Source organism: Schistocerca nitens, chromosome 5, assembly GCF_023898315.1.
Source record: "Schistocerca nitens isolate TAMUIC-IGC-003100 chromosome 5, iqSchNite1.1, whole genome shotgun sequence".
Lineage (NCBI taxonomy): Eukaryota > Metazoa > Arthropoda > Insecta > Orthoptera > Acrididae > Schistocerca > Schistocerca nitens.
Window position 1 is genome coordinate 630,222,249 of NC_064618.1, and position 22,301 is coordinate 630,244,549.

The 22,301-nt window shown below is 44.9% G+C and overlaps 1 protein-coding gene across 1 annotated transcript in view; it reads right to left on the bottom strand.

The window, feature by feature from the left end:
• Positions 1-22,301, bottom strand: part of LOC126260627 (mucin-2) — a 165,573-nt gene that overhangs the window by 30,241 nt on the left and 113,031 nt on the right. The window contains exons 5-7 of the mRNA XM_049957966.1: positions 16,371-19,201; positions 10,839-11,139; positions 3,138-3,208 (exon numbers count right to left, since the gene is read on the bottom strand). Of these exons, the coding sequence (XP_049813923.1) occupies positions 3,138-3,208; positions 10,839-11,139; positions 16,371-19,201 (3,203 nt within the window). The remainder of the gene's footprint in view (positions 1-3,137; positions 3,209-10,838; positions 11,140-16,370; positions 19,202-22,301) is intronic.

Genomic DNA, 22,301 nt, shown 5'->3' on the forward strand with positions numbered 1-22,301 from the left:
CTGGAGTGGAGTACTTCAGACTTTCAATGGGCATAAACCGTTTTCATTTCTTGCTGGCATGTCTGAGATTTGATGAAGTCATAAACGGAGCTCATCGGAAGGAAACAGACAAATTAGCTGCTGTTCGATTCTTGATAGATCAGTTCAATGAAAACTGCAAGAAACATTATAGTTTATCAGAACTAGTTACAGTAGTTGAAATGCTGGATGCATTCAGGGACAGATGTGGATTTATACAATACATTCCATCAAAACCGGCAAAATATGGTATAAAAATGTTTGCACTTACAGATGCAAGGATGTTCTATACCAGCCATTTAGAAATATACTGGGGAAAGAAAGTTGATGAGCCTTATCTCTGTGATAACACACCTCATGTTATTGTCAAAAGAATGGTGAAATTCATATCCAAATCTGGCAGAAATGTAACATGTGATAATTGGTTCACATTAATTCCACTTGTGGCTGACTTGTTGGAAAATGACAAGCTGACAATGGTTGGAACAATTCGAAAAAATAAATGTGAAATTCCTTCATTTATGACAGTAGCAGAAGATCGTCCTGTGGAATCCAGCATTTTTGCATTTAGGAAGAATATGGCACTGGTTTCATATAAACCTAAGAAAGACAAGGTTGTTCTGGTACTGTCTACTTTACATGATGATGACAGTATTGACAGTGATTCAGAAAAGTGCAAGCCGGAAATAATAACATTTTAAAATGAGACTAAATCTGGTGTGGATAAAGTTGATGAGATGAAACGTACATACTCTGTGACAAGAATTACCAGAAGATGGCCATTTATAATTTTTTCCTCTCTTCTAAATATTGCTGGAATCAATAGATACATATTTACAAGAGCAATTTGGATTCAATAATACCCAGAAAAGACTATCTAAAAGTTCTTGCCAAAGAACTGTTGCATGATATGACAATGAAGGTCAATCATCTAACTACACTGGTGAACATAAAGAATCGTATCAAGGAAATTTTGGGATTACCAACAGCTGAAGCTCTTCCTAGACCTCCACAAACAACAGCTTGAGGAAGATGCAACTTCTGTGATAGGAAAAAAAAAAAAAAAAAAACCAGACCGACGAGATTTTCCTGCAATGTGTGCAATAAATTTGTATGCCTGAAACATGTCGGTGCATATCTGTGCAGTGAGTGCAGTGAAAATGGCAACCACCACAGGTGATTTACTTGAATTGACAGTGAGGCTGTAAACTATAGTTTTCTGAAAACGTTTCTAAACTAATTTACTTAAGATAATTGTTGGTTAATATTCATTTAAAAAACAGTGAAAAAACAGAATGAACATAAATTTCAGCGAGTACAATATATGTTCTTATTGGTTCACGGGTAAATTACACTCCTGGAAATGGAAAAAAGAACACATTGACACCGGTGTGTCAGACCCACCATACTTGCTCCGGACACTGCGAGAGGGCTGTACAAGCAATGATCACACGCACGGCACAGCGGACACACCAGGAACTGCGGTGTTGGCCGTCGAATGGCGCTAGCTGCGCAGCATTTGTGCACCGCCGCCGTCAGTGTCAGCCAGTTTGCCGTGGCATACGGAGCTCCATCGCAGTCTTTAACACTGGTAGCATGCCGCGACAGCGTGGACGTGAACCGTATGTGCAGTTGACGGACTTTGAGCGAGGGCGTATAGTGGGCATGCGGGAGGCCGGGTGGACGTACCGCCGAATTGCTCAACACGTGGGGCGTGAGGTCTCCACAGTACATCGATGTTGTCGCCAGTGGTCGGCGGAAGGTGCACGTGCCCGTTGACCTGGGACCGGACCGCAGCGATGCACGGATGCACGCCAAGACTGTAGGATCCTACGCAGTGCCGTAGGGGACCGCACCGCCACTTCCCAGCAAATTAGGGACACTGTTGCTCCTGGGGTATCGGCGAGGACCATTCGCAACCGTCTCCATGAAGCTGGGCTACGGTCCCGCACACCGTTAGGCCGTCTTCCGCTCACGCCCCAACATCGTGCAGCCCGCCTCCAGTGGTGTCGCGACAGGCGTGAATGGAGGGACGAATGGAGACGTGTCGTCTTCAGCGATGAGAGTCGCTTCTGCCTTGGTGCCAATGATGGTCGTATGCGTGTTTGGCGCCGTGCAGGTGAGCGCCACAATCAGGACTGCATACGACTGAGGCACACAGGGCCAACACCCGGCATCATGGTGTGGGGAGCGATCTCCTACACTGGCCGTACACCACTGGTGATCGTCGAGGGGACACTGAATAGTGCACGGTACATCCAAACCGTCATCGAACCCATCGTTCTACCATTCCTAGACCGGCAAGGGAACTTGCTGTTCCAACAGGACAATGCACGTCCGCATGTATCCCGTGCCACCCAACGTGCTCTAGAAGGTGTAAGTCAACTACCCTGGCCAGCAAGATCTCCGGATCTGTCCCCCATTGAGCATGTTTGGGACTGGATGAAGCGTCGTCTCACGCGGTCTGCACGTCCAGCACGAATGCTGGTCCAACTGAGGCGCCAGGTAGAAATGGCATGGCAAGCCGTTCCACAGGACTACATCCAGCATCTCTACGATCGTCTCCATGGGAGAATAGCAGCCTGCATTGCTGCGAAAGGTGGTTATACACTGTACTAGTGCCGACATTGTGCATGCTCTGTTGCCTGTGTCTATGTGCCTGTGGTTCTGTCAGTGTGATCATGTGATGTATCTGACCCCAGGAATGTGTCAATAAAGTTTCCCCTTCCTGGGACAATGAATTCACAGTGTTCTTATTTCAATTTCCAGGAGTGTATGAGTTAAAATTTTTTATGTACACTACTGATGCTGAAATACATTGTGTTTACGAATTCATTGTTTTATTTATGTTATCCAGATTCAAATATATTATATTTGCCAACTGTAATGTCAGAATCTTTCATGAAAATGGTATAAAACCCAATGCAGACTCTCAGTCCGCGCGCATCTAGCGGAGGTAAAAAAATTGCGCGTGTAGTGGAGGGTTAATAATATGGTGATTGAAATAAGAATTAGTTACATACATTTATCTGAATGTCAAATTCTAACCTTTATAGCAATACATGCCCTTACATAATAAGGGAAGATTGAAGAACAGTTCATCATAGAATTTTACTTACCTAAATGAGTCAATCCTTAATGATTTGTACCATTTGCTTAGCTTATCTGATTTGAGGTATACTGCTTCTAGCTGTAACACAAGACATTCACAACATAAGTATTTCATCATTGTGTTCTGTTTTACAGCTGTAATTTGTTTTTAATTAATTTTGATTGAATTTTTGTATAATTGTAAGCAGTGCTTGATATGTAACGGTACATGCCGGTCTGACATACCAGTACCTCATTTCAAAAAAGGGTTAAAATACTGTTTTAAGACATCTAACTTTAATAAAGGCAATCCCCAGAAGGTCACAGTAACAGAACTTATTTTTCTTACAAATCAAACACTGAGTGTAAGAGTTAAGAGTGGGCCACTAGCATGGATACAGAATTTTCTTTCCATTGAAAAATGTGGTGCGGTGGTTAAGCCATTGGATTCATATTGCAGAGAAATGAGTTTCATATGCTTGCCAGACCACCCTGATTTATCTTCTCCACCAGTTTCCTTAGTAATTTTTTGCCAATGCAATGAAAGCTTGTTAAGCATGTCATGGCTGTTTCCTTCCTAATCCTTGGTCCAACCAAGTTTTTCTTTGTTTATAATTAATTACCTGGACTTTAAAAGGAGCTTAAAATACATTGACTCCTTACAGAGACTGAAGCTGGCCTTAAAGGTATATTATCCACTGAATGTAAATATTATCAAATGAAGATTCTCCTGTAACTTCATACTCATGTGTAACAATTCACTCTAATGTAAGAAAGATTTTATAGTAGACAGAGCCTTATGCATGTCAAAATGTTTGCAGTTGGGAGAAAAGAGAGGGAAAATAAGAAGAAGAAATCAAGCTCAATCATGAACTTGTATTTAATTTTGGGTGTGATTGCAAATGTCAGTGACTACTCCCAGTCACAAAAACTACAAATACAAGAGGAAAACTTGTTGACTTGATTAAGACATGCCATTGGTAGCAATAAAACTTTGTTTTGTTATGTTGGTAGATGTTTTGCAATAAATGATGTGTCAACATGATATGATTTGCAGTTCTTGCCCAAAGCTTTTTATAGTAAGTGTGTTATGTATGTTTCATTCAATCAGATAAACTAGAATACAGTGAAATCACAAAATTCTTTTCTTTAGGCTGGGAGAACCAAGAATGCCACATGAGCAATGCTCTTGCTCATGTGCCATAGCTCTCTCGCCTAACTGCACACTTTTCCCACTGCTAGATAAAGCAGATAAGTAGTTGTTAGCATCTCACTTAGACAGTGAATTGACATCACTTGGTTCCAGTAAGAGGGATGTAGATGGATAGGAGCAAAGTTTAAGCAGATTGTAAATTGTGGTCTGGAGAGTTTGTGCCCGGTAAGCGGTTAAAGGATAGAAAAGACCCATCGTGGTTTAATAACTAAATTCAGAGGATAGTGAGGAAGCAAGGTCTATTGCACTCTCAGTTCAAAAAAGAATGCACAAATGATGACAAGCAAAGGTTAATAGAGATTTGTGCATCTGTGAAAAGATCTATGCATAAAGTGTACAATGACTACCATCATCACAGTTAGCAAAGGATCTGGCAGAGAACCCGAGAAAATTCTGGTCATATGTAAAATCACTGAGTGGGACTAAGGCTTCCTTCTGTTCCTGGCTGACCAGTCTGATGTGGCAACTGAAAATAAGAAAGTGAAAGCCAAACTTTTAAATTTCACTTTCAAGAAATTGTTCACACAGGAGAATCGTACAAACATACCTTCATTTGACTATCGAACAGACTTCCATATGTAAAACATAATAATAAGCATCTCTGGTATAAGGAAACAACTGAAAAATATGAAAGCAAATAAATCACCTGGTCCAGATGGATTCCCAATTAAATTTTATGAAGAATACTCTATGGCATTGTCCCTTATCTAGCCTACATTTATGGCGAGTCTCTTGCCCAGCGCAAAGTCACAAGTAACTGGAAAGAAGCATAGGTGACTCCAGTATATAAGAAGAGTGAAAGAATTGATCCAGAAAATTTCAGGCCAATATCCTTAACTTTGGTTTGCTGCAGAATCCTTGAACATATTCTCAGTTCAAATATAATAAACTTTCTTAAGACTGATAAGTTTATGTCCACTAATCAGCAGGGTTTTAGGAAGCATCACTTGTGTGAAACTCATCTTGCCCTTTTCACACATAATATACTGTGCACAATGGACGAACGGCAACAGACAGAGTCCACATTTCTAGATTTGCCCCATTGCAGGTTCCTAATGAAGGTACAAGCATATAGAATAAGTTCACAGATATGTGAGTTGTTCAAAGACTTCTTAATTGACATAAATCAGTATGTTGTCCTTTAAGGTGAGTATTCATCACAGACAAGGATACTGTCAGGAGTGTCCTAGGGAAGTGTGATAGGACTGCTGTTGTTCTCTATCTACATAAATGATTTGGTGAACAGGATGGGCAGCAATTTGTGGTTGTTCACTGATGATGCTGTGGTGTATGGTAATGTGTTGAAGTTGAGTGACTTTAAGAAGATAAAAGATGACTTACACAAAATTTCTAGTTGGTGTGTGAATGACAGCTATCTCTGAATATGGAAAAATGTGAGTTAATGTGGATGAGTAGAAAGAACAAATCTGTAATGTTTAGATGCTATATTACTGATGTCCTGCTTGACACAGTCAAGTCATTTAAATAACTGGACATGATGTTGCAAAATGATATGAAATAGAACAAGCATGTAAAAACTGTGGTAGGGAAGGCAAATGATCAACTTCAGTTTATTGGAAGAATTTTAGGAAAGTGTAATTCACTCATAAGAAAGACCGCATATAGGGTATGGTGTGACCTATTCTTGAATACTACTCAAGTGTTTGGGGTCCGTAAAAGGTCGGATTGAAGAAAGACATTGAAGCAATTCAGAGGCAGGCTGCTAGATTTGTTACCATTAGGTCCAAACAACACGTAAATGTTAGGGAAATGCTTCAGGAACTCAAAGGGGAATCACTGGAGGGAAGGCAGTGTTCTTTCTAAGAAACACTATTGAGAAAATTTAGAGAACCAGCATTTGAAGCTGACTGCCAAATGATTATGCTGCTGCCAACATACATTGATGCATTGTGCATAAGGACTACATAGATAAGATACAAGAAATCAGGGCTCTTATGGAGGCATTTTTCCCTCACTCTATTTGTGAGTGGAACAGGAAAGGAAATGACCAGTAGTGGTACAGGGTACCCTCCACAATGCACCATACGGTGGCTTGTGAGAGTATCTACATAGATGTAGATGTAGACTGCAGATGAGGAATATACCAAAAAATTTCCAGTGGCAGTCTATTGAAGACAGGTGCCAATAAAGAGTTTCAAGACACAGTACTAAGTGGTGACTTTAGGAATATACTAGCCTCTAAGTACTGTTCCCATCAGAAACAGTTTAATATTGCTTTTCTCATAGAATAATTGAAATTCCATTCTCTTGGAGTGCAGGATTCCACCACTACTTCAATTATGCTACAGTTTCACTCATAATGGCTATGCTAAGGGAAAGGGCGGTCATAACATGAAATGTACCATATAAAATCAATAAAATGCACCTTGTTAACCGTAACAAAATTCATTGAAGACAGGCTTTATGTAGATGCTGTTAAATCACAACTGAGGAATGGAATTGGTTCACTGTAAAAAAATTGGGTAAAGTTCACATAGGGCCTACCTAAAAGAGGATGGCAGCAGAGAATAAGTCCGTATTTAATCAGTCAAACACAGTCATTCAGAACAAGACTTAACGTGAGAAGAGAGCAGATATGCATTGATGTAAACTCTATTATGTGGTGAGGTGAATGATTCCAATGACGCTCACAATCAAAGATCCAGGGTTGACCCTGGATTGCACCCTGAAATTTAAACAGCACTGCATTGACAGCAGAACCACAGTGTGTGCCAGGAGCGATGGTACCAGATCCCTGAGGAGCCAGACATGAGCTGCAGAAAGACAGCTGTTGTGGATGTCGATTCTGGCACTTTGTGGGTATGCTCCTGCCATGTGGAGGGCATTTGTACATTAAAGAAAGTGGGATACCTAAGTGAGGTCAGTGTGCACTGTTAAGGGCTGCTCAAATCCAATGACAGTGCATAAACTGTACCCACTCACTGGCATTACTCCTCATCATGTGCACCAGGACATTGTGTGAGATTTGGAGAGGAAGAAGAATGGAACTGAGCTCCGCTACCCACTGCACAGACTGCAGCCAATTGGGAAATGCCCACAAGTCACAAAAAGCTTCTTGCAAAGAACAACTCTGGTCCTCTTCCACTGAGTGGAAAGGTGGAGGACAGAACAAGAGAACTGGGACATCCTTCTGTGAGAAGAGCCAGACTCTGGCAGTGAGCTCCCCAAAACTTTCGACAGAACAAGGGGGTGAGTGGCACGCTGAGAGGCCAACATGCACAAGTGGGGCCTCCTCCCAACTGAAGCAGATGTTCTGCACCAGTGTGGCAAGGTGCAAGGTCCATGCTACCTGCTGCAGAGCCTCCTCCTGGATGAACTTTGCACACCCGAGGGTATCTAATATAAATAACAAGGTTTCTTACGCCATAGTTTTCTGGAAACAATGATTTTGTGTTCCTTGTTTCAGGAAAGCATTTGATAATAGTTCTGCTTTGTCATTTAGAGAACAAAATACGACGTAACTGAGTATCAAAGCAGATTTATGATTGGATTCAGGGCTCATTTGCCGATAGAACTCAAAACGCCACTTTTTAATAGAACAAAATTGACCGATGTAAAGGTAATTTCATGAGTACGCCAAAGAACTGTGACAGGACCATTACTGCTTAAAATATACATGATCTAACAGATAAAAACTGAAGCACCATGAGGCTGTTCGCAGACAATGAAGTTATCTACATGGAAATAGTAACGCCAGAACTTGGTTGCAAACTGCAGGAAGACCTGCAGAAGATCTACAATTGGTGCGGGGAGTGGCAGTTGACCCTGAACGTAAATAAATGTAACATTTTACGCAAAAGTAGGCGAAGAAAACTACTACTGTTTGGTTACACTACCGACATAGAAACGCTGGAAACAGAGCTTCAGTTGAATGTTTAGGAGTAATTGCAGAGGGGGTAAGAACCTTCTACCTGTCAAAGGGGTGGAGCTGGTGTGAAAAAGAAGCATAGCCCTCGCCGCGTGAATTCCAGAATTATTTGAGAATGAGAGCATTTGCGTTTTGCCACAAATCTTTTCGAATTTTTTTATCGCTGGCAACAAACTGAGGAAAGGAAAAATGTTTATCGCTTATTATTTTTCCGCTGTTCGTGCAGTAAAAGTACTGCTTGAGGCATGAAGCTAAAATTTATTACTTCTTTACCCCTTACTGTATTCGCGACACATTTTACAGACCGCATGCACGTGTACCACTGAATGTAAGTGCGAAATTATATAATTGTACGACACATACTTAAGAAGATATGACGTCATAAAGAATGAGATGCGTGAAAAACTGCCGCATCTTGCATGACGTTTAAATTTATTACTTCGTTGCTATTTACTCCATTCGAAACAAATTTTGCAGACAGTATCCACATGTGCCACTGACTCTTCCTACAAAATTATATAATTGTACGACACATAATATAGGAGTAATGACGTCACAAATATTAAGCACAAGACCAGGCGCACAGCCATAAACAAACACCAGGGCAACGCCACATTTCTCCGTTAGTGATAATATAAAAGAAATAGTAGAAAAAGCAGATGCCAGACTGAGATTAATAGGAAGAATCTTAAGGAAACACACTTGTGTACTGTTCATCACTCTGGGAAACTTACAACGTTGATACAAAGGAGAGATAGAGAAGATACAGCAAAGAGCTATGCATTTCTCCAAGGGATTCTTTAGCTGGCACTGCCGCGTTGCGGAGATGCTCAAGAAGCTCCAGCAGCATACAGAGAAGTATACTTATCTGAGAGAGTACGTTCCTGAAAGTGTTGGGCAACATATTAATCCACATACGTCTTGCAAAATGAGCATAACGGAAAAAAATCATTGAAATATGGATGTTTACCTACAATCGTTATTACGACGCATCATTCGCGATGGATCAGGGAAGGGAATAAAAGATAGTGGCATTAAAATATTACCAAAGTTTATCTGTCACACATTGTAAAGTGCGGAATATAGATGTACACTACTGGCCATTAAAACTGCTACACCAAGAAGAAATGCAGATGATAAACGGGTATTCATTGGAGATATATATTATACTAGAACTGACATGTGATTACACTTTCACGAAATTTGGGTGCATACATCCTGAGAAATCAGTACCTAGAACAACCATGTCTGGCCGTAATAATGGCCTTGATACGCCTGGGCATTGAGTCAAACAGAGCTTGGTTGGCGTGTGCAGGTACAGCTGCCCATGCAGCTTCAACACGATACCACAGTTCATCAAGAGTAGTGACTGGGGTATTGTGACGAGCCAGTTGCTCGGCCACCATTGACCAGACGTTTTCAATTGGTGAGAGATCTGGAGAATGTGCTGGCCAGAGCAGCAGTCGAACATTTTCTGTATCCAGAAAGGCCCGTACAGGACCTACAACATGCGGTAGTGCATTATCCTGCTGAAATGTAGGGCTTCGCAGGGATCGAATGAAGGGTAGAGCCACGGGTAGTAACACATCTGAAATGTAACGTCCACTGTTCAAAGTGCCATCAATGCGAACAAGAGGTGACCAAGACGTGTACCAGTGGCACCCCAAACACGGATGCGACTATCATGATGCGGTAAACAGAACCTGGATTCATCCGAAAAAATGACGTTTTGCCATTCGTGCACCCAGGTTCGTCGATGAGTACACCATCGCAGGCGCTCCTGTCTGTGATGCAGCGCCAAGGGTAACCGCAGCCATGGTCTCCAAGCTGATAGTCCATGCTGCTCCAAACGTCGTCGATCTATTCGTGTAGATGGTTGTTGTCTTGCAAACGAGGCCTTTGGGATCCAGCACGGCGTTCCGTATTACCCTCCTGAACCCACCGATTCTATATTCTGCTAACAGTCATTGGATCTCGACCAACGCGAGCAGCTATGTCGCGATACGATAAACCGCATTCGCGATAGGCTACAATCCGACCTTTATCAAAGTCGGAAACGTGATGGTAAGCATTTCTTCTCCTTACACGAGGCATCACAACAACGTTTCACCAGGCAACGCCGGTCACCTGCTGTTTGTGTATGAGAAATCGATTGGAAACTTTCCTCATGTCAGCACGTTTTTGGCGCCAACCTTGTGTGAATGCTCTGAAAAGCTAATTATTTGCATATCACAGCATCTTCTTCCTGTCGGTTAAATTTCGCGTCTGTAGCGCGTCATCTTTGTGGTGTAGCAATTTTAATGGCCAGTAGTGCCGGCCTAAGTGGCCGTGCGGTTAAAGGCGCTGCAGTCTGGAACCGCAAGACCGCTACGGTCGGAGGTTCGAATCCTGCGTCGGGCATGGATGTTTGTGATGTCCTTAGGTTAGTTAGGTTTAGGGACTAATGACCTCAGCAGTTGAGTCCCATAGTGCTCAGAGCCATTTGAATGGCCAGTAGTGTAGATGTACAAACAACCTGTTAATGGGACATGGGGAGGCAGAGGCGGACGCTGCCTCCCGATGAGTGGAAGTGCCCTGGAAAGTGTCAGGAAGTGGACCGGGTGAGTCTGTGGGAGTCCGGGAACGCACCTGCTGCTTGACGTCATTGGCGAGCTGCTGCCACTCGCGCGTGTTGTGGTCGAGCAGCTCGGGCACCCAATCGACGCCGCCCACCAGCCGCACCGTGCCCACGAAGTCGCAGTCCTCCGTGCAGATGCCCGGCGTTGTCGGCCGGGGCGTCGTCGTCGTCGTCGTCGTGGTCGTAGTCGTAGTAGTGGTCGTAGTCGAGGAGGTCGTTTCCGCCTCGGCGGTCCGCGCCTGCTCCAGCAGCTTCTCTATCGAGATCGGAGTAGTTGACGGCGTGGGCCAGCCGGTGAATGGCGTAGTCGACCTGCAACACAAGGAGACAAGAGATTCGTGGTGAAGTGCCATTTACGGAACCACAGGTCGTCGGCACCTACTGAAAATTAGACTTGGCGGAAAGCAATATTCTGCAACTAACAAGCACCACGCTGCTCATCTGTAATTCCACCCACTGTCACTTGGAAATCAAATGTCAGTTACACATTGACTAGAGTGTTGTGCGCCTCGCACTACAGTTGCTGCTGAAGTACAGATATTTTCGCTTCCATAACCGCAACAAATACAATCTGGAGCATAGTCCCATGGACCGCTCACAATGTGTAACAAATCAGTTTACGGGCTATTCAATTAATTCGTATTTAACTATGAGTGCATGATAACCATTTGCAGACGAGTCCAACAAAAAAAGCTACAATTTTCTAACTAAAATTTTTGCAATGACATACGCACTACAAGGAAGGAGCTTTCTCGGTTTGCTTTCAAATTCAGCTTCGCTGTCTGCGAGGCATTTTGTATTGACAGGTAAATGATCAAAGATTTTGGCAGCAGTATTATTCGCCCTTTCTGAGCCACATCAATTTTAATGAAAAGTTATCAAGGTAATTTTTTGTCGTTTTTGAACTATTATATTATTACCAAAACTATACTCAGCAATGCTAGAGAATGTTTCCAGACCCTTGAACTGAGAAAACCAAGGACGAATTAATGGAATACATTTGAACCAAATTCTTTTTGCTTGTGATATTGTACTGTTTGCCCCTAGCGCAGGGAATCCTCAACAGTGAATGGAAGAACTTAATAGAGTAAGTCTGAAACTAGGACTGAAAATCAGTTATAATAATACTAAAATCATAGTCATCACGTTGAAAAGAAAGTATTATAAATTCATAATAAAGTCATAGAATTAGCTGAAAAGTGTTTGTATTTACAGCAGCATAATTTAACGATTGCATGAACATGAAAAGAAATGAAGAGGACGTTAAAAAGCGTCTGATGTGTTTTGAGGTATTGAATAGAATTGGGGAGAAGAGGAGTTTGTGGCACAACTTGACAAGAAGAAGGGACCGGTTGGTCGGACATGTTCTGAGGCATCAAGGGATCACAAATTTAGCATTGGAGGGCAGCGTGGAGGGTAAAAATCATAGAGGGAGACCAAGAGATGAATACACTAAGCAGATTCAGAAGGATGTAAGTTGCAGTAAGTACTGGGAGATGAAGAAGCTTGCACAGGATAGAGTAGCATGGAGAGCATCAAACCAGTCGCAGGACTGAAGACAACAACAACAATATGAATTTCCCAAAGCTAAATGTCTGGTACGTCTGAAAACGGAAGTTTACAGTCAGTGTGTTCCACCAGTTTTTACATAAGACAGCGAGGAGAAGAAAAACTGATGAAGACTGTCTGCAAAGGCATCTGAAACGTCAATATTTTCATCCCATACGACGCGGTTGCACGTTTTACAGAAATGAACTCCATCGACGAAAACTTGCATTCTAAGAAAGGTGCATCTTATGAATTACGAGAAGACATGAAAACCTGCAGGTGAAAGACGTAATTCTGACTGCAATGAAAACGACATGAAGCTGGTTGGGACGTAGAGTAAGGAAATACTTTGCTGGTTTGCAAGAGAGAAGACAAGACAGAGAATATCACCAAATAGAAAATGACTAGATAACACAGGAAAATGTGAAGGAGCAACATGGATACGTATGGCCACCGACTAAAAAACACGAGGAATTCTTGATGTGTTTATTGTGTAACGGATGTTGCATTGATTTTGATTTTAATTAATTAATTTTGTAGTATGGGAATGTGTTACCGGTCAATCTGCTGACTGTTTACCTGCAGATAAAAATTATTCATCACAGTTTGGGTAATATAATCCATATCGTATTTCAGTTACCATAAAGATGAGCGAAGTTATAAATACGGAACTGGAAAGTAAAAAAGAGAGAGTCTCGATCTCAAAAATATTTCCAAGTGAAATAAATAGCTAATTTGCCGCATGTTGCAAGTCCATATTCGATGTTTTTCGCGACACTTTTACTCTGCCGTAGTAGAAAACCATGTCAAGCTGCTACCGTACCATAACCCATTAAAACACTCACAGGGCGATAAAATTTACCGCAAATCCTAAAAAGGGAAATGGCTGTCCCAGCCTTTCCTACGACAAAAAAATAACGACATACAAGCTTTGACAGTGTTGCAAACAACCGAAATGCCCTTGCGTTTAGCTCTTAAAAACCTTAAGCTAAGTTCATCGAATACAAATTATTGAGATGCCTAGGAAACGAGTGTACAAAATCTACGGTCTTTTGAATTAGATCTGTCTGTGCTAGCGATGTACTGACACTCAAAATCTGCAGCGCGCTCTTAGACAAACCTTTCTTCTACAGTGATTCGACTTTTGGTGTCAGTGTACGTTGGGGACAAAATTTGCGTTCTGTGCCTTTTGACTGCTCACTCCGCCGGCCGATGTGTGCGTGCAGTTCTAGGCGCTTCACTCTGTAACCGCGTGACCGCTACGGTCGCAGGTTCGAATCCTGCCTTAGTTAGGTTTAAGTAGTTCTATGTTCTAGGGGACTGATGACCACAGATGTTAAGTCCCATAGTGCTCAGAGCCATTTGAACTATTTTTGAACTGCTCACTCCACGGACGTTGCACGTCATTTCAGCCACAGTCGAACATAAAAGTCGCGAAATTCCGTCTGCTTTTTATTCTCACTGCGGTAACAGCACGCCAAGCGGCCAGCAAGCGACGCTTCTGAAAGTAGTATTTCGTAAGTGCGAATACCATCGTTTATATTGATTTGTAACATAGTTTAGACAACAGGGAGCGTGTGCAGTGCAATAAAAATCGATAATAACTAAAAATGAAAGCACATTTGTCATTCTTTAGTTTTCTAACGACCTTGGGAGGTATAAAACTGCACCTTACACGACAGTTTATTTCAGAGTATCTTGTAACGTATAGATTTTTACTGATGAATTTCGTTTTCAGATTGCTAGAAAATACCAGAAGACCTGACTTTTGCAGAAACACATTGTATATCTCCCTAGCAGCGCGAAGTTATGTTCGCTACACATTCGTTCAAATGAGTGAATGCGGAACTTGGGAAATCTGTACGGAATGTAATACCTACTGGTACATTATTTAACGTACAAAATAAGCCACCACACCTGCAGGCGGAGGGAAAGCCACACAGAGCTAATAACAAAACAGTTTCCCAACACAGAAGAAACCAGTTCCACAGTAACTGCTGCATTTGAATGATTGAATATCCAAGAATTTTCAAAATATTCGCTTCAGAAGCAAAAGTAATTACATTTCCAAAAATATTCGTGCATTAGAAAGTAAAATGTAGCGTATGAATGGGCAAATCATTACGCTTCATAAAACATTTTTACGCGTCAAGGGAAGTCCTTATCACAATAAGAAAAGACAACAGAAATATACACTATTGGCCATTAAAATTGCTACACCACGAAGACGACGTGCCATAGACGTGAAATTCAACCGAAAGGAAGAAGATGCTGTGATATGCAAATTATTAGCTTTTCAGAGCATTCACACAAGGCTGGTGCTGGTGGCGACCCGATTTCTCATACACAAACAGCAGTTGACCGGCGTTGCCTGGTGAAACATTGTTGTGATGCCTCGTGTAAGGAGGAGAAATGCGTACCATCACGTTTCCGACTTTGATAAAGGTCGGATTGTAGCCTATCGCGATTGCGGTTTATCGTATCGCGACATTGCTGCTCGCGTTGGTCGAGATCCAATGACTGTTAGCAGAATATGGAAACGATGGGTTCAGGAGGGTAATACGGAAAGCCGTGCTGGATCCCAACGGCCTCGTATCAATAGCAGTCGAGATGACAGGCATCTTATCCGCATGGCTGTAACGCATCGTGCAGCTACGTCTCGATCCCTGAGTCAACAGATGCGGATGTTTGCAAGACAACAACCATCTGCACGAACAATTCAACGACGTTTGCAGCAGCATGGACTATCCGCTCGGAGACCATGGCTGCGGTTACCCTTGACGCTGCAACACGGACAGGAGCGCCTGCGATGGTGTACTCAACGACGAACCTGGATTTCACGAATTCCAAAACGTCATTTTTTCGGATGAATCCAGGTTCTGTTTACAGCATCATGATAGTCACATCCGTGTTTGGCGACATCGCGGTGAACGCACGTTGGAAGCGTGTATTCGTCATCGCCATATTGGCGTATCACCCGGCGTAATGGTATGGGGTGCCATTGGTTACACGTCTCGGTCACCTCTTGTTCGCATTGACGGCACTTTGAACAGTGAACGTTACATTACGACCCGTGGCTCTACCCTTCATTCAATCCCTGCGAAACCCTACATTTCAGCAGGATAATGGACGACCGCATGTTGCAGGTGCTGTACGGGCCTTTCTGAATACAGAAAATGTTCGACTGCTGCCCTGGCCAGCACATTCTCCAGATCTCTCACCAACTGAAAACTTCTGGTCAATGGTGGCCGAGCAACTGGCTCGTCACAATACGTCAATCACTACTCTTGATGAACTTTGGTACCGTGTTGAAGCTGTACCTGTACACGCCCCAGAGGTGGTTATTCTATGTACTGATTTCTCAGGATATATGCACCCAAATTGCGTGAAAATGTAATCACACGTCAGTTCTAGTTCATCATCTGCATTTCTTCTTGGTGTAGCAAAATTTTAATGGGCAGTAGTGTATGTTTCTCAAGCATGAAATATGTGTTTATATAGTCTTGTTTCAGTGGAATAAGCTGCAGTTATACATATATTCGAAAGAATTTCTTCATGAGTAAGTTGTACCGTAGTTTATGTCACTGAATCAGCGAGATTTGGCTGTTTTTACATTTCTTTCACGGTAAATTATGTCACTCCGTAATTCACTAATGCATGGAACGCGAAACATAACAACTATTTCGTTAATTAAACAGAAAAATTAAAAACAAACGTTGTCCTTACAACGCAGGTAACAGCCTGATTTCTCACCGCTTGGAGCGCTGGCGTCCCTCCATCTGTCAGACGGCACCTTTCGCACCAGAGTGTCGTGGTTAGATTGCGAGTTTAACTGTGATTGTGAGGTTCAGTTGTCACCCTAAGACCCAAGAAGATGAAACCCTGCTCGTGATTAAATAATAAGGGCAGGTACAGACAGGCATTCTCGAATATGTCAGGGAGCGGATGCTGGTTGTGTCAGGTGTACAGGGAGGCGTGGAGAGGAGTGTACCCACCTGGTGCCCCAGCCCCTGATAGTGGGGACGGGCGGCCTGTTGGCCTCGACGCTCCTGGCGGTGCTGGTCCTGCCCAGCGGCTTGCGCACTAGCCCGGGCCGCGTCGGCGCCACGAACCGGTAGGTGGCCTGCGTGGTGCTGGGCACCATGGCCGGCGTTGGCGCGCCGCCCTCCTCGGGCTTGTAGCCCGGCGGCAACAGTGACGTCACGTCCTTGAACTGCACCTTCCCCAGCAGCGCGTCCAGGGCACTGCCACTGCCACCCTTGTCCTCCTGCGAGGCAGACGAATTCTTGGCGAATCCTGGCGGAAGGAACGAGCTCACGTCCACCGGCTTGACTTTACCCAGCAGCGATTCGAGGATGCCCGCTTCTTTCGACGTCGTCGTCGCTACAGAACTGGAAGGCGCAGTCGTCACTTCCGCAGCCAGCTTCTTGTAGCCGGGAGGCAGCAGCTTGTCGATGCTGTCTACCTTGGTGACGACTGGCGCGCCCTTTGGCTTGTCCCGCGTCGTATTAGTATCTTTACTCATTTCCTTGGAGGCGTTGTAGCCCGGCGGCAGTAGAGACGAGGGCGCGGATATTTTCACCTTTCCTAGAAGCGCTTCCAGCGTGAGGGCTTTTTCGGTGGCGTTAGCTTCCTCTGGAGGTGGCTTGTATCCCGGAGGCAAGAAGGCGCTCACATCTTGGACTCTTATTTTGTTTCGCAGACTGCTCGGACCACTGGATCTCCCGGTAGCAGTGTCGTTTGTAACGATGGGCTGGTCACCTTGTGGCATATCCATCATGTTTATTGCCGAGGGGGCGGCAGTCGTGGTGGTGGTCGTCGACGACTTACTTCGGCCGGAGAATCCCCTCGGTTTGAAACCGTTCGGCAGAAGGCCGTCGAGATTGTCTCTAGGAATGGTCTCGATGCTGACAGGCCGCTTTTTCGGCCTGGGGGTCGTGCGAGTGTGTGGAGTGAACTTGCGGATGACGACGGGCGACCTGTAGGTAGTTGTCGTGGGTGGTGTCGTCAGCCTCGTAGAGTTGGGCGGCTTATCTGAGGTGTCCGTCAGTATGTCTATGTTGTCAGCCCCGTTCCGGAACCCACCGAGGAAAATTCCACTGGCCAGTTCGGACTGTACTCTGTCCAGTTTGTCGAGAATACTCTCTGTCGAGGACTGTGTCGTGTTGAAAATTTTGGTGGCCAGTTCAGACTGCACTCTGTCCAATTTGTCGGTAATGCTTTCTGTGGAAGACTGCGTCATGTTGGATACGGAATTGTTGACACTGGTCATGGAAGGAGAAACTGCTTCAGGGGTGCGTTCCACAGTTTCTGGTGCTGGCAAAGAACCCTCAGACGTTTCGTTTTTGGCGGGAGGATTCTCCGACTCGTCGAGAACTTTCTTTGCAGCCGCGGCGTCAGACTTTTCCTCCTGTTTGATGAGACCAGACGGCAAGTACCTCGCACCGGAGACGCTGCGGCTCGTCACGACAGCGACGACGACAGAGCGCTCTGTTTCTGCGTCCTCAGCGGTATCTGGCGCGTCCTCTGACGCCAGGTCACGGGAGTCGGCTTTCTCCGCAGACGACGTCACTGGTGGGAGTGTCACGATGGTGGAGGTACCATTTATCACGCTCTTGGTGGTGACGACAGATATTATCGGCTCACCCAGGGGCGGCCGGTCGGCCGGTTCGGCTTTCATATTTCGCGGCACCAGTGCGGTCTCTGCAGGTCGCTTCATCGTGACAGTGCTCTTTACAGAGACGGCGACGGTGTCCGATTCTTCTGTGGTGTGTTTCGACATTGTCGGTGGCTGGTGAGGTGAGTCTGTGGCGTCGATCAGGTAGCTGTCGACGAAACCCTTAAAGTTGTCTTGCTCGACCAGAGTGTGTCTCGGATTCATCGTAAGAATTTCGAAAGCGACGGCCGACTTGTTCGCACTGGGTTCCGTCTCTATCTGCAGCTGAGCGGGCGGGTATTCCTCCGTGGCAGGAGGCACGTACTCCTGGGTAGTTGCGATCGCGGGCTGCGTGTCCGCAACTTCTGTTCCTTCCGCACGCTTCTCTGTGGCGCCGACGCCCGACGGAAACTCAGACGCACCGCTCTCGGTGAGGACGCCAGGTGACTCCCTGCTCGCATCGGTAGAGTATTCGTACTCGCCGTTCTGCAGAGTGGTCGGTATCTCCGACAACAGTGTCGTCTGCTCTTTCCCGACACTTGTGATCGCCTCCTTCTGATCCACGGGGAAAGTCGTTATTTCTCCCATTGGGATGTAGTTGTTCACCTCAGATTTCTCCGGGAGTGCTGCCAATGGCTGAACCTGTTTCTCTCCGGGAAGTGGTCGCTCCAAATTGGGGCGAGGGACGGTGACGTTCCCGCCGACAGCGGCGCCGTGGCCGGTGGGTACCTGATGGTGGTGATTTGGGTGACGGTTGTGGTGAGACACATCTTCGTCTGCAGCATCGTCATTTTCCAGGTCGTAAGAGTCGTCGTAATAATACTCGGCCTTGGAGTCGTATTCGAGCGGCGGGGGCGGGGTAGCCGTGGTTGTGGTGGTCGTGGTGGTGGTAGTGGCGGTCCTCGTGGTGGGCGGCTCCGCCTGGAGACCCCGCTTGGGCACGAACGACACCTTGCTGGGCCTGGCGGCGCTCAGCTGTTGTTGCTGCTGCTGCTGGGGCGGCTTTGTGGCCGTGGCGGGCCGCTCCCTGGAGGCTACCGTGCCGGCCGTCGACGACGACGTCGTCTGGTAGCGGCTGTCCGGCTGGCGACCGCGCGTGTTGCTGCGCAGGTGGGTGAACGGGTTGTACGTGCTGACATCCGGCTCCCTCGGCGGCGGTCGTTGCTGCTCCTGTGGATGGAAACAAGCCCAAGGGTCTGAATGAAGATCACGGATTCGATTAGTAGGGTTTCATAAAGTTATGTTCTGGTTAGCAATTCCCAATTCCATTTACACAACTGGCCATTAAAATTTCTACACCACGAAGATGACGTGCTACAGACGCGAAATTTAACCGACAGGTAGAAGATGCTGTGATATGCGCTTTTCAGAGCATTCAGACAAGGTTGGCGCCGGTGGCGACATCTACAACGTGCTGACATGAGGAAAGTTTCGAACCGACAGCAGTTGACCGGCGTTGCCTGGTGAAATGTCGTTGTGATGCCTCGTGTAAGGAGGAGAAATGCTTACCATCACGTTTCCGACTTTGATAAAGGTCGGATTGTAGCCTATCGCGATTGCGGTTTATCGTATCGCGACATTGCTGCTCGCGTTGGTCGACATCCATTGACTGGTAGCAGAAAATGGAATCGATGGGTTCAGGAGGGTAATACGGAACGCCGTGCTGGATCCCAACGGCCTCGTGTCACTAGCAGACGAGATGGCAGGCATCTTATCCGCATGGCTGTTACGGATCGTGCAGCCACGCCTCGATCCCTAAGTCATCAGACGAGGACGTTTGCAAGACAACAACCATCTGCACGAACAGTTGGACGACGTTTGCAGCAGCATGGACTATCAGCTCGGAGACTATGGCTGCGGTTACTCTTCACGCTGCATCACAGACAGGAGCGCGTGCGATGGCGTACTCAACGACGAACCTGGGTGCACGAATGGCAAAACGTCATTTTTTCGGATGAATCCAGGTTCTGTTTACAGCATCATGATGGTCGCATCCGTTTTTGGCGACATCGCGGTGAACGCACATTGAACGCGTGTATTAGTCTTCGCCATACTGGCGTATCACCCGGCGTGATGGTATGGGGTGCCATTCGTTACACGTCTCGGTCACTTCTTGTTCGCACACACGGCACTTTGAACAGTGGACGTTACATTTCAGATGTGTTACAACCCGTGGCTCTACCCTTCATTCGATCCCTGCGAAACCCGACATTTCAGCAGGATAACGCACAACCGCATGTTGCACGTCCTGTACGGGCCTTTCTGGATACAGAAAATGTTCGACTGCTGCCCTGGCCAGCTCCTTCTCCAGATCTCACGCCAACTGAAAACGTCTGGTCAATGGTGGCAGAGCAACTGTCTCGTCACAATACGCCAGTCACTACTCTTGATGAACTGTGGTAACGTGTTGAAGCTGTATGGGCAACTGTACCTGTACACGCCAACCAAGCTCTGTTTGACTCAATGCCCAGGCGTATTAAGGCCGTTATTATGGGCAGAGGTGGTTGTTCTGGGTACTGATTTCTCAGGATCTATGCATCCAAATTTCGTGAAAATGTAATCACATGTCAGTTCTAGTATAATATATTTGTCCAATGAATACCCGTTTATCATCTGCATTTCTTCTTGGTGTAGCAATTTTAATGGCCAGTAGTGCACAATTAACGGCAGTTACATTGTTTTTCTTGGTAAATAGGTACTTCAATTTCGCGGTAGTTTGACCTTTCATATAAAATTCGCAGCAAACTGTCTTCTTTCAAGAAATGGCTCCTTATCATTGCTTCTGTCTGTGCTTCTGCTCTAAGGATAAAAATATGCTATAGAATCTGAGAATGTTTTTTATGTCACTCATAAAAGTTATTAAACTATAAACCTTATTTTTGAGAATACCCTTTCCAGAGCGTTTGGTTCCACTGAGTGACACTGTTGTCAAAAACCTCTGTTCAGATCAGGCTTATCGTTACAGGATAACTCAGGCTATAAGGACGGGTGCACTTCCAACTGATCTGGCATTGCTAGAAATTCGTTCTGTAAGCCACTCTCAGTGGTTGACAACTCCAAATAGGATTTGTCGCATATGGCTTTCAAAACATGGACTTAATGCCAACGAACGTGAAGACGTTACAGCTGCTTGTGGAATACATTGTTGGCGTTTACTATCCCCCCTGGTTTGGAATCAAATCGAAAGTCTCTTGGATGGAAGGACTCCGTCACATTCTTTACTAACTGAAGCTCCTAAAGTCTCAGAAGAAGACAGTAGCAGACATTGTTTTGCCAACAGTCCAACGTTCATAGTGGTTTGCATTTTGTGAAATGGTGCTTCAGACACTTTTATCGTTGGAAGACGAAGAAGAAAGGAAAACAAGGGTCCATAAGGTAACTGAATTGAAGAATGAAGATGATGATACACCTGGAGACCTATCTGTAGAGCGTAGGAAAACACTTTCAGTAAATCCAAATAGAACTTCACTTTTGGAACTGATAGACTGGTGAGAAAAAGTGTATGAGCCTCCAGTTACTTGTAAACTCAAAATATCAGAAGTAAGAGCCAGTGCAAGTACTAAAGTGGCCATGGTATGGACAGTCCACAGAGCCGTGTGTGAAACGCGTAACAGAGGCATCTGGCAAAGTGTGTACTTGTGTGAAATGAGAAGGATGCATTAACGGCAACATATTATTGATTGAAGTTTTTTACATTTTTACAATGTATTTACTGTGTTTGGTAACAGAGACAGAGCCGGCCGAAGTGGCCGTGCGGTTAAAGGCGCTGCAGTCTGGAACCGCAAGACCGCTACGGTCGCAGGTTCGAATCCTGCCTCGGGCATGGATGTTTGTGATGTCCTTAGGTTAGTTAGGTTTAACTAGTTCTAAGTTCTAGAGGACTAATGACCTCAGCAGTTGAGTCCCATAGTGCTCAGAGCCATTTGAACCATTTGAACAGAGACAGAATACAAACAAAATTGTTTGAGCTCATTAAACCTCTATTTGAGCAAATTTTGGGGGAGTTTATATTAATTTGCGTTTTCTGCCAGAAATTTCAATATAAATTATAATCAACGGCAAATTTACAAAGCTAAATGTTTATCAGTAAAGATAAACCTTTTAAATTAGGATACTACACATCAAAAGGCACATTTATGGTCCGCCACGTTCACAAAAATGACGAAATTTTACTTTTACCCTCTGAAATGACACACCCTAATGGATTAGCTACAGCAATTATAGACATTTGCGGCGCCAGAAGAAGTCGGGGAATAATATACTGATTGAG